Raw genomic sequence first — 13,747 nt, forward strand, 5'->3', positions numbered from 1 at the left:
TTATTCCCTTTCTCCTACTTGGCCAGTTTTACCTTCCTCCTGCCTTGAGACTAGCATTAAAATTCAACATGGTGTTTTGCTCTCATAGCTTCAAATTATTTACTGCCTATCATGCCAAAGCATTTTATTTTGGCCACCCCAGCCTTGTTGGCACACAACTCTGGGAATACTGTCAAATAAAGTAACTGCTGCCAGGAAAAGAAGCATAAACAGTTGGTATAAACTCAGAGGCTATTTGGTTTTGTGTTTGAATTTCTTAATAGAGCCATGGTAGATTTTTTAAAAAATCATTGTTTTGTGGGTCTGATGAATACAACTGGAACAGATAAACAGAAAATAAAGACTAAATTAAATCTACAATGGGATTGTCAATATGTCTTTCAAAGCAAAGATCCAAAGTGCAAAGTCTTGTGGCTACACACTATAAGTTCCTGGGACAACAGCTAAAAATGCAAAGTCTTTATTTTTCCTTGCAATTGCCCAGTTGATACTGGTTAATTCTCATTTTGTCTTGGGTTTTGCTATTGCAGTTCTAGTTGTCATTAAAGGAAATTCCAGGCAATAAAAAACATGCAAAATCCAAACATAGTAAGTGTTTCTCCATCTTCATTTTTTTCTACGACCATCTATAAAATAACATGGACATTTTTGGACATAAAAATCAACGCTGAAGTTGAGTCGAAGAGGAAATAAGAGGAAATACTGAGTGATCTCTTATACAGTTAGTCATTCAAAAGAAAAACAGGCTATGTAATTTAAATGAGCTGCAAAGCAGCTCTGGTCCTCATTCAAGGAATTTTACAAATGCAATTAGTTATTTCAGGAAGTAGATCAGAAACCTAAAAGGCATTTCCATTGGGATGCATTGCAAGCATTTTAATTTAAAATTACATGCCTATTGGAATTCCACTTACTGTATTTCAGCTCAATTTACATGACAAAAACATGAAAAATGGAGTGGTGCTCTCATAATTCTTTCTATTTTCAAATTGTAATTTATTGTGGTAAAAAGAACTACTAATAAAAGAAAGACAGCAAGCAAAATTTTAGATACCCAAAGGAGAAAATGACTGGTCTCTTGTACAGGGTTAGGATGGTGAGAATGCTGCTCTTGCTGCCAGGCCAGCAAATGGCACAGCCCCCCCGCCCAGGCCCCCAGCCCCCCAGCCCCCCAGCCCCCAGCAAGTCGGTACTGCAGTCCCCAGCCTGCCAGCAGCCTCCTGGGATGATGAGTATCAGCAGAGTTTCAGCTAAAGGTCATCACTCCCCACCTCCTTCCTCCTTCCTCCTCCCCCTCCCCCTTCCCCTCCCCTCTTCCTTCCGTCTTTCTCTTCTCTTACTCCTGCCCTTTGCTCTTCCTTCCTTCCTTTATTTTATTTTATTTTTTTAACTCCCAAATGACTGTAGGACTGAATGCTACCAAGGAGACCGAGTTAAAATGTATTACTGAGATGCTATAAACATGGGTGCACATACATCATGTATTGTATACCTAAAATGTACTAATAAAAGAATTTAAGGAAAAAAAAGTATTACTGAGAATTACTGTGAGCCCTCCTGAGGGCACATATTACAATCTGTCCTGTGACAGATAGTATGTAATTAATCCAGGATCTTGGCAAAAAAGGCAGTTGATTTTGGAATGGATCTAAAAAAAGAAAGGGGTGACATGCTCTATAAAATTATTCTTTATAATATCTTCCATTTTCCTTAAATAAAAAAAATTTAAAACAGGCCAGTCTGTGAAAAAGACAGGCATCATATGGGGGTTAAAGCAGGGATTTGGGAAATAGACCGAGCTACTGGGGAACCATTTCTGTAAGTCAGTCATGGCCCACTTCCAACAATACATATAGCTTTTATAAACTTAAAAAATGAAAGTCTAACATACAAAGTGGTCCTCTGGACCATGACAAAAGTAAACACTCTTTGGACTGCTAACAGTACAGAGCAGCTTTGCCTGTTTCGCTTTATATGAATAACATAATAGAGTATGTATTCTCTGAAGGTTGGCTTCTTTTGCTCAAATTGTGTTTGTGAGCAGCGGTCCCAGCTGTAGTGCAGTGAGTTCTCATCTTTCAGAAAGCAGACATTTCTGCTGGAAGGCTGCTAGTAGTTCTGATGCCTGTGTATGTGTTAACAAATCTTATGTTACTCCTTTTTATAAGGAGAGGGGCAGGATGAAGGTGGCAGTTGTCCAGAGGCATGAAGGGAATGAAATAAAAAGTGTAGGAGAAAAACTATAGAAAGGACGGGTTGCTCTAGAATAACTTAAATTAAATAATAGAATTGCTGGGATCAGATTTGAAGTTAAATATCTGTAGGAATTTTTCAAGTCAACCTAACTTCCAGCACTTTGGCCATATCAATGTAAAATGTAGTAATAATATGCTCTTCTTTCTTCCATCTCTAGGTTGGTATCCTGTGTTAAATTGTTCTGGGCTTTTTAGCAGAGTCGCTAAAATCTTCCTAGATGGATAGTTTCATTTAAACATACGATGCACACACTATTAACCATACTACAACCTAGACAGGTATGATGACTATCTCTAGAAGAACTCACTTCATTAACCAAGAATGGACTGCAACACATTACAAAGTGTTTCAAATGCAATAGGATTACCCAGAAACATCTGGGCTCTCAGCTTTACATGAATATGTAAAAATCAGCTTTCAGACTCTGAAGGAAACTGGTTCCCAGAGAGCAGTGACAGATGTGGGAAGTAATCAAGCTTCCAGTGTGTGGCAGAGGAAAGCACAGTCCACTTCTGTTTAAATAATTTGCCCTTTAAAGAGATGCCCAAGGCCAGGGGCTTCTTTATAGAGGTAATGACTGAGAAATCAAGGTTTGCAACAGAAAATATAGATATCTGGGACTAACCTCGTGACACTCCCAAGACCACTCAGATCCTGGATGCTAGGAAAAAAATGGGAAGAGGAGGCCAAGAGGGATAGTTAGAGAGAGGAGGAGAGAAGGCACTCAGCCAGACCAACCCATGGTAAAACAACTGTAAAAGTGTTTCCAATAAAAAAAGAACAGAAGTGGAGTAGGGCAGGTGCTGTAGTTTGTATCTGAAGTGTAGCCTCAGAGGCTCATGTGTTAGAGGCCTGGTACCAGCTGGCGGCGCTACTGCGAGGTTGTGGAATCTTTAGCAGGGAGAGCCTAGTGGAAGGAAGTCAGGTCACTGGGGACCTGCACTTGAAGGGATATTGGGAGCCTTCCCCCCCTTAATCCCCCCACTTTGTTTCCCTGTCACCATGAGGTGACCAGGTTTATTCCATCACACGCTCCTTGCAATGGTGTACTGTCTTACCAGCAGATCAAAGTCACACGGCCAAGTGACCATGGCCTAAAGCCACCAAAACTGTGAGCCAAAATGAACATTTTCTCCATTTAAATTGATTTGTCACAGTGGTGGAAAGCAAACACAGTGAGCAACAATGGCAAGGAGAATTAGGGCCTGCGAAATCTGATTTTGGAACCACGAACTTCTACTCAAAATGTTATTTTATCAGATCTCAGTATTTTCACCTACAAAATGGGGAAATAAAACCAGTAATGGTTTTGCTCTTTGTAAATAACGTATCTCTCTATTCGTCTCTTATTCTGTCTGTCTATATCATACTCACATCTCTGTGTTAATAGGAAGACTCAACCCATTATCAATTTTGTTGATGGTTCTAATACAGGAGCCAAACTGCTCTCAAATAAATAAGCAGCTCAGTTTACCTAAATGTGAATTTTACCAACCCACCTATTTCTGACCTGAGACCATTCCCTCTAGGAGAGCTCATTATTATCCAGTTCACTTTGTCCTCATGTTCTCACTACAAAGTAAAAGGACATTTTTGATGTTAGGGACATGGCAGGTGGGCATTTGCCAACTCCACAGGCCCATGGTTAGGCAGCACATTTGCTGATGGAAAATACAATCTCCAAAGAATGCCCTTCTGGCTTGTGAGGATTATTTATAGCTTCTGACACACAAGGTTTCAAGCACAGAATGAATATCATTATTAATACTAACTCAAATGAACTCTACAGCAAGGAGGACTATAAAGTCTTCATAGGCTGTCCTTAAGAAATGTGGTCTTAGAGGACTCAACAATGGCACAGGAAGAATGAACAGAGAAATGGGAGTGAGTTGCTAAGACACACAGGGCGGCTTAGGGGTTTCCCTTTCTTTTTGAGGCATCAGTGGTCCTCTTTTCTGACAGCAGCATCTTCCCTTTCTAATTCTGTTTTTTTTTTTTTTTCTGCAGGAAGAATATGGGTATAAAATCTCTGCGGAAACATCTGCTCAGAGACCTGTGGGCATCCACTCCTGTTTCACAGTGATAATCTTGTGTTCTTCACTTAAGTTCCAACCTCTTTAGACCTCACCTGGCCATTTTTTTGTTTTGGTACCGGGGATCCAACTCGGGGTCGTGTGCTTGCGCGGCAGGTGCCGGAGCCACTGAGCTAAATCCCCAGCCCCATAAGATGATACTTTATTAGTTGGGCTGATTTGCTTATACAGTATCTCATGAATGTGTTTGGCTTAGTCTTTGCTTATACTACATTCCTACCCTGCAAAGCCCACCCATCCTTCAAGACCCACATCTTGCCCCCTTGTCTCCAGGAGGCTTTTTTGAAAATAGCCTAAATATCCCTCAGAGAGCTCCCCCATTTCATCCGAACTCTGACTGCAACCAGAGAGTGTTTCATATGCTATTACTTAAGCGTAACATATTATCTCTTAATCTGTTATGTGTTGATTTCCCCAGACTTGCACACTTGACTCAGTTATCTAGCACAGTATACTCAGAATGGCAGTGGGGGCTCCTTTTTTTAATTTGTCCGCCCAGAAGAGGCTCTTTGTGCTGATTCACACAAAACCTGGCATAGGTCAGCTTGAACTCTCTCCTTCCCTTACAGTCCATTTCAGACATGTGTAGACCAGGTCAGCTACCATGGATAGGTACCAGTTATTCCCTAAGGAGAAATATCATGGTCTTCCAGCCCCTGAATGACACACACTGTTCATCAAACACTTTCTTCTAAGGCATCATCTTTTTTATACACAGAAAGCTGACACAGTTTTCTGGATGAAGCAGAATGAAAGACATACTCTAAAGGAAACTAAGGAAAAGCCACCATGATACAAATTAAATTCTGAGACAGATAATTCAGCAACAATTGTTAAAAGCTCTAGAAATGCCATCAGAGACAGAGTCTAGGAGAAAGGCCAGAGGGCCAGCTGAAGTAGCTGTAGATAATACTGAGGAGAAATTCAGTTCAGGGCAATGATTGCTGCCCAGGCAGACCGCACCAGGCCTGTCAATGAGGGAGAAGGGCAAAGACCAGAAAGGGCAAACAGATAAATTGCATCCACTGGGGCACACTTATCTGGTCTCTTTGCCTCGGTTTTGGTTCTTGAATAAGTCATGCAGGCTGATGTGCAGGCCACTTTGGAGAAAGAGGCTGCAGTCCCAGCCCACCATTTAGTGCTAGCCTTGACGTGGGGTGGGTCCTTCAGTCCAGTTTTCTTTTCAGCAAAAAGGAGATAACACTACTCTATTCACTTATTCATCTATTCAGGGCTTTCTGTGGGCCCAACACAACAGAACATAATGATGAGCATAAGATCTTTGCCCTTATAGGGCATCTAGATCATCTCCCCAGGTTGATGTTATGGAGGGCAAAAGTGTCTTTGAATGGAAAGCACTGCGACAAGGGAAAGGTATCTTTATCATCAGTGACTTTCATGCTTGATGTAGCTGTGTCACCTGGAAAGTCTTAATTTTTCTAGACTTTCTAGTCTCATCTAAAAAAACATGAGGGAATTTCCTGTTCCAAAGTTTAATTATTCCAAACACCGAAGTTAAGCTTTTTAGCTACTTAACTTTTTCACAGCTTTCTAAAGATTATTATGGATTAGTTCAGGAACAACAGAAAGATAGGATAACATAAAAAGCCCTGTGTACCACTTTCTCTATTTAAGAGAGAAAACATTATAAGGAGCTCTGTCTGGTGGCAATGCCCTTCCATCTGCAGGGTGCGTAACCATGATGAGTTTGGTGTTCACTATTCTGAATCCTGGCCCTCAAGGAATCCTGGTGTGTGCCTAGAAACAGTTTTCCAGTGAAGAGTTCTTCCTACCCTCGGGTGTTCCTGGTTCCTAATGAATGCCAGATCACGAGAGTGCACATCACAGGCAGCTCAAGAGCCAGCCTGTTCTCTCCCTGCCAGCTCTGCCTGCTGCTCGCCCAATGGACAGAATCAGAAAAACCTTAGGGTAGACACTGCCAGGTGCAAAAAGGAGCACAGTTTTGTTTACCTTGAGGGCCTTCTGTGCAGATTCACTAGACCCAATTGCAATCAGGTTGGGGCCAGCCATGCTGCAGAAACTCTTCAAATGCAAAGAATCAGCCACTGGGACTGTGGAGACTGCATAATCCTACACAGACAAATGGAAAAACAAGCAGTTTGGTATTGCACAGTAATTCTAAAACTGATTAAAAACCTGCCTGAACCATGCTTACTCCTTTGAAGGCTGCCAGACCCTGAATATCTGGAAGCAAAGCTGGGACCTGTTGGTTTTGGTTCTGGCAGTTAAATGAAGACTGCTTCTAAGAAAAAAGCAGAATTTCCTTCCAGATGTGTGGCTGCGTCAACACCTTTGCCAGCTATTTGCCTTACGGGGTGGATTACTCTGGGAGGGTGGTTTGAATACTTTGTGCAAACTGTGGCTCAGCTAGAGCCTCACATCCTCATGGGGAACAGAACTTCTGGGGGGTATACCTCTTCCGAAGCAGTCTGGCGAGCCAATCTACCGGTAATCAGTAGAAGGACCTTGAAGGAAGGTATATGCAAAACCTAGCACAGCTTCCAGTACACAGTAGGCACCCATGTGCAGGTGACACTTGAATCCAATTTGAAATGTCACACTTCATATCAAAATCAACTGGGTCTCCAGATATTCTTTACATCGCTTGATTATGTCTGTAATGAGTGCCGGGTGTTTGTATGGCTACATGGGAGAAAACAGAAGATTCTAACTTTGACAGTAGCTCTGGTGGTATGGTATGCTAATGAAGCCTAGTTATTGAGAAATTTGAATTTGATAGCTTTTAAAATTTCTAGCAGATGTATAAATAGTAGGAATTATTTTGCAAAACTGGTGAAATATAAGCACTATTACTCATGACATGTTGATTCAATAGGTCTATGAATATTTATTAAGTAATTACTCTGTGCCAGGCATAAATCATCCTTTACCTACCTTAAAAGTGTCAGCCAAGATTTCAGCACCTCGTTGATTTGTTCTTTTGGAAAGGCCCACAAAAAATTCTCTGCCTATAACAGATGTCATGGAACACAGTGAGTGTGTGGTCCCAGAGATGGCGAGCTGTTTTGTTTATCTATAAATAATGACCTTAAACCATCACACAGTTCTTTCCTGCCACAAAGGATGGTTCCATCACAAGACCCCTGCTCTCTTTACATAAAAACTGATTTCAAATGGTTTCCCTTAAAAATGAGCTTTCTCAAATTGATAGAGACAGAAAGGACGATAGTGGTTTTCGGGGACCGAGAGGAGGAGAGCCTGAGGGAGTCACTGTGTAATCCCACAACAACATGAAGATACTTACTGCCTCTGAGTAGACTTCTAAAAATGGTTAAGTGATAAATCTTTTTTTTTTTGAGACAGGGTCTTGATATATGGTTCAGGCTGGCCTTGAACTCACTATGTAGCCCAGGCTGGCCTCAAACTTGCAGTGATCCTTGAGAGCTGGGATTATAGGCCTGCACTACCACGCCCAGCTTTATGCTGTGTATATTCTACCACAGTAAGGCCGGGGATTTAGCTCAGTGGCACCCTGCCTGCCTCTCAAGTGCAAGGTCCTGAGTTCAATCCCCGGTACTGAAAAAAAAATTCTACCACAATAAAGAACTTTTAATTTAGGAAATAATAGAATTAAACACATTAATAATCTATAATGAGATAGCAATGACACATTAGCAGTATTACCTTTTTTCCCCCCTTTTGAAAGAATAACACTAGGTGTTCTTGATGAAGCTGGAGGTCTTTTCTTTTTTTTTTGGTACTGGGGATCGAACTCTGGACCTTGCACTTGTGAGGCAGGCGCCAGAACCACTGAGCTAAACCCCCAGCCCCTGGAGGTCTTTTCTTACATAGATCACGTAAGGCCTGAAGAAGCCACCTGGGTAAATGAGTTTAATATTGACCGACCTTCGAATCTGACCTCTAAGAGCTCTGTCTTTTAAATTATACATCTATTTATTTTAAATTAAAACATCAAGACATCTATCTACAAAATGAAAAAGTCTGGGAGGATCGAACTTTTTTACTATTTGACTTTTCTGAAATTCTGCAGTTTGTCTACTCAGAAAGAACAACTTTAGAAAAAATGGTCTCTAAATTATAGGGGAAAAATGTGGAGATTCTTATCTTTCCTTAATTTTTTGGTGAACTAAGCCTGTCAACAGATGAATGGATAAAAAAATGTACCATTGGGCTGGGAATTTAGCTCAGTGGTTCTGCTGCCTGCCTCACAAGTGCAAGGTCCCAAGTTTGATCCCCAGTACAACCCCCCAAATGTAGCATTTACCCACAATGGAGTACTTACTACTCTGCCATAAAGAAGAATAAATTTGAGTTCCTGTAGGAAAATGGATGCACCCTGAGACCATAATATTAAGTGAAGTAAATCAGACACACAAGGTTAAATATTGCATGGCTTCTGTTATACGAGAAACCCAATATATAAATAAAGCATAAAATAATAGAAATAAGAAAAAATAAAATATAAATCTTCATGTCAAAAAATAATTTTAAAAAATATTTTAAAAAAGAAATATGGAGGAAAGTATTAAAAAAGAAATCAGTTTCTTTTTGCTTTAGAGCATCATGGTAAAGTACAAGAAGAGAGCCATGTGGAAGAGATTCTTTGATAGATTTTACAAGTGCTTATTGTTACTCTTCATACTGTCCTTATAAATGAGGTGAATGACATGGGTCAGAGGATGTTATGACGTATTCCAAGGGCTTATGCTATTGGCAGACACAGTAATCTTTTGCGGATCACTGACAGTTTTTTTTTGGCAATGGTATAATTGTGCTGTCCATGAAGAAAATTCTACATAAAAATCAAAATTTAATTTACGGAAAATGTCTTTTACTTGACAAAAGTATTAGTTTACTTAAAAAGTCACTTACAGTTTTAAAAATCAGGTTTTATTAATCTTGGAAGATAAAAAGATTTATATATAACTTTAAAGAAAAACACTTAATGCATTTAGCTAGTTTTAACATTTTTATAGAGGGACAGGCATACTATTTCCATTTTAAAAAACTAAGGCACCATAGGAAAGTACAAAGATAACTATACACTACTTATCTTTGTGAATAGTTGGCCTTCTCTTTCTGGCAGTATTGTGGGCAAGATCCCTAAATTGCCTTGACACAAATAATTACAGTGCTTGAACTGAAATATTATTTTTTTATGTCTGATGTATCATTTTCTTCTATACCAATTTACTTCCTCCCCCTTTGTGATTCATTAATTTATAAGAGAAACCAGACCATTTATGCTTTTGAGTATCCTGCATTCTGGATTTGGGATTTGGCTGCTTACTTCCTAACATCATTTAACATTTAAATTGTCCTTTATATTGTCAGGACACTGGTAGTTTAATATAGGTGGTTAATTAGGTTCTCAATTTTGATAGGATTATTTCAGAGGTGGAGCTATTATTCTGTTTCTTCAATAAATGATTTAGTTTACTTGAAATATAATTCATGAAGGAAAGCTGGGCTAAATGAATCTTTCCTTTAGATATCCACTACCAGAGGTTGGTGTTCCAGCAACTTACAATAACGCCCAAGTTAAACAAATAATTATCCTATAAGTCTATATAATGAAAATTAGAAAAATTTAAAACTAAATGATAACAAAAACACTCATATCAAAACAAGGATTTTGCTGAAGTAGCACTTGGAGGGAAAGTTAAACAGCCTTAAATGTTGGCTTTAGAGAAGATAAAGGGTTCAAGATTAATGAGATAAAATCCCAAACTTATGATATGGGGGGAAAAGGAATAAAAACAAAAAAAAAAATGAAAGAAGGAAATAAAGAGAAAGGAAACATTCAAAACCAATAGTTGCTCCTTTGAAAAGATTAATAAAATTGGTACACTTCCGGCAAAAAGGAGAAAGAGAAAGGAAGAAATTAAGAAAGAAAGGGAAAAAGAAAAAAGAAAAAGAAAGAAAGGAGGAAAAGCAGGAAGAAAGGAGACAGGTACAAACATCACAAATGAAAAGAGAATATAGGTATAGATGCTGTGAAGTTTAAACAGACACAGTATTAAGAAGATATGAATAACTTTAAACCCAACATTTTATAAACTTAGATAAAACAGATAAAATCTTTAGAAAATGAAACTACTGAAACTCATCACAATGGACTCAGTAAATCTTAGTCAAATGATCACTAAAGAATTGAATCAGTTGAAAATTTCCCCACAAAGAAAGCATCGAGGCCTGTCAATGGATATGCTCTTTCAAAGTTCAAAGAAGACATAATTCAAATATTACTGATTCCAGACAATAGAAACATGGAAATATCCTCTAAAATATATTTTATAAAGCTAATATAACACTTTAACCAAAACCAGACAAGAATAACAAGAAAAAAAATAATAGGCCATGGCAATAAAAGTCCTAAAAATATTAGCAAACTAAATCCAACACTATATGAAAAAGTGAATAAATCATAATCAAGTTTGATTTCATTCCAGAGATCAAATATCAGAAAATCAATTAATGTAATTGATCTTATCAGTAGATTAAAGAAGGAATATCATATAATCATCTCACTGAAGCAAAAAAACCCTTTGCTCTAAACTGGAATTCATTTCCAAGTGTTGACCTTAGAGAAACTCTTGTTTATGGCCTCATGAAACACATGCTAGAATGAAGATAGGAGCATTGAAGATAATGACATACCAAACCCAGAAAACACCCAACATATACATCACCAGTAAAGTGACTAAATACCTTGTGGGGTGTTCCCCCACAGAGTACTTACTCAGCATTGAAAATGAACTACAACTATACACATCAACTTAGGTCAAAAGAAGAAGAATCACACAGGAGTTCATACAGTGGGATGCTAATAAGGTGAAGTTCTAACAGAAGCCCAACTAAGCCACATGTAGCTTAGAAATACATATACTGAGATAAACGTCAAAGAAAGGCCAGGCAGTGATTAACACAGAAGTCAGGGCAGCATTTTCCTGAGGCTGGGCGGAAGGAGAGATTGGAACAGAGGATCGTAAGTGATTTCTACCCACCTGGCAATATTGTTTCAAAAGTCACGGGTGAGCACCAAGAGTTCATTTTATTACTGGTCTTTGAATGGTGTACAGACATCTTATCTCTCAGTTGTATGTACTCTGTACTTCACAGAAATACATTTTTTAAAAGTAGAGGTGAGTTGATACTGCCTAGTTAACAGAAATAGCATGAAAACAATCTTGGCCAGTAGCTGCTTGCCTGATTGACAGATTTCCCAGCAGGAACTGGAATTGGAAAGCAGCTCTTTCTGTCCATTTCCTCATAAATTATTAATGAACCTCCCAGTTACAGAAGGAAGAGGGCACTGAGCACAAAGAAAGTGGTACAGACTTTGTTTCTTATCTAACTGCCTGATCCAAAAATTGAGTGGTAATAGTGGCATAACAAAGTGAAAGTAATTAATGCCCCCCAATGACTGTACATTTAGAAATGGTTAACATGGCAAATTTTATGTATGTTTTACCAAAAGAAAAAGAAAGAGAGAAAGAAAGTAAGGAAGAAAGAAAGAAAGTAGGAAAGAGAAAGCAGGAGCAGACATTAGGTACGAATGACGTTCCGAACAGAGATCCCAATACTGTCTCAGTTTTAAATAAAATAACTATTAAGATGTTAGCTTATACAATGAATATACCAAGTAAAATGGTCTACAGATGGTATCAAAAAGTCTACAGACAGTATCAAAGGCAAGCCTCAATGCTTGATGCCTAATTAGATGCTGGGATAAAAACATCAGGTTTCAAATGTTGTGGAAAGATCTTTGACCAAAAGAAGAGACTCCTGGTGTAAGCAGTGTCTTCACACTGAGGAGATTTCAGGACATGGATGCAGTTCAGCTGTTAAGATAACTAAATGACTGAACACAGCTTGGTTATGCTATATTTCAGAGGCAATTTGTATCTGCTTACTGTAAGTTACTGGATTTGTTATATGGCTATATTTTGATAAAAAAGAGTTGTATTATAAGGAAGTGCAATGTATACATTTAGCTTTTCACAAAAACCTATTTTCTAACAGAAACAGGCTATTGTTCTGGGCTGTCAAAAACAATGGACATGCCATCAATGGCAAACAGAAAAAATATTCTAAGAGGAAATTTACAGGGCAGATTTGATGAATGCCTGGGCAAAGCCAGACTTGAGAATGCAGCGTAGGCCTTCCTGACCTTCTGTGAGCCTTCTGTGTCCTGAGGGCTCAGTGTGCCTAAAGACAAACTCTGGAGGCAGGGCCACTGCCTGTGACAGTGGCAGAACACAGCGCCAGGACTCCTACTCAGATGACCCATAGTTAGATGGGCTCCCTGGAGCTGGGCCACATGAAGGTTCCACCACAGGCACAGACACTGAGTGAAATGTCCTCCAGGAGCATTAATTATACCCACATGTAAGCGACACAAGGCATTATTGTTATATTAAGACCATGACAATCATGCTTTGGCTATATAAACTGAATTCAATTTAAATTCACATTGGCTGAGATATTAGACTTCCAAGAAGCCTCAGGCTTTCAGTGAGCCACCTGGGACTACTTCCCTAGCCCCTGAGGACCAGCTTCTGCTGGTTGGGCTACATTGGTGAAACAAATATTTGTTCTCTGACATTTAGGGGAAAACAAACTCTTACTATAAATTAAAATTACTATTGATTATCTTGCTCCTGAGTATAACCACAGTGAATCTGGGGATCCAGATTTTACATATGATCAAAAAGAGTTGGAAAGGTTAAATGCTAAAATTACTATTTCTCTAGTAGCCACATTACACCAATTGTAAAAACTGATTCTAGTTAGATCAATAATATTACCAGTTACAATTTTGTTGAGTTCTGCTATTACTCATCTGGCATTAAGCCAAGTCAATCTGCATAGAAAATTATTTGAATTCATCTTGCCATCTGGAAAGAAAATTGTTGGTAAACGATACTAATCTTGAATTAAGAATTCTTTAAATACAAACCAGATAGACTGTCACAGAATGGAAAATTATGCAACTCATAAACAACTGTAGAAAAGCACAGAAGCAAGATATGTACAAATAATGTACATATTGAAAATATTCTTGTAAAGAATGTACAAATATATGCATATAAAAGTACTGAGAGAATATAGCTAAATATCGAAGTGATTATCTGTGAATGGAAGGTCATTGTGGTTTTCTATATTTTCCAAATTCTCTGCATTTATTATCTATTTCAGTAATGAAAAAAAAACCTGCAGTGAAACAAGTGAGTATGAGTCAGGTATTAGTAATATGTTGGATAGAAAAAAACAAACACAACTATACCTGTGAATAAGACATCTCCTCCATCTAAGGTTGCATTTTCATCTTTCATTTCTACTATATTGAGTTGAAGTTTTTCTAAAGCTTCTTTCATCATGTCAACCTGTTA

At 38.6% G+C, this 13,747-nt stretch overlaps 1 protein-coding gene across 3 annotated transcripts in view; it reads right to left on the minus strand.

Annotated features, from left to right (window-relative positions):
• The window catches only part of Ddah1 (dimethylarginine dimethylaminohydrolase 1), a 274,592-nt gene that overhangs the window by 30,344 nt on the left and 230,501 nt on the right, over nucleotides 1–13,747 (minus strand). For all 3 annotated transcript variants that reach the window (XM_087213017.1, XM_004841348.3, XM_087213016.1), the window contains exons 2-4: nucleotides 13,642–13,741; nucleotides 7,266–7,339; nucleotides 6,321–6,440 (exon numbers count right to left, since the gene is read on the minus strand). In XM_087213017.1, coding sequence (XP_087069143.1) covers nucleotides 6,321–6,440; nucleotides 7,266–7,339; nucleotides 13,642–13,735 — 288 coding nt within the window. In that variant the 5' untranslated portion in view covers nucleotides 13,736–13,741. The remainder of the gene's footprint in view (nucleotides 1–6,320; nucleotides 6,441–7,265; nucleotides 7,340–13,641; nucleotides 13,742–13,747) is intronic.

This window comes from Heterocephalus glaber, unplaced genomic scaffold (assembly GCF_053883595.1).
Source record: "Heterocephalus glaber isolate CG9 unplaced genomic scaffold, H.glaber_assembly_v1.0 deba00001442, whole genome shotgun sequence".
In the NCBI taxonomy this organism is placed as follows: Eukaryota; Metazoa; Chordata; class Mammalia; order Rodentia; family Bathyergidae; genus Heterocephalus; species Heterocephalus glaber.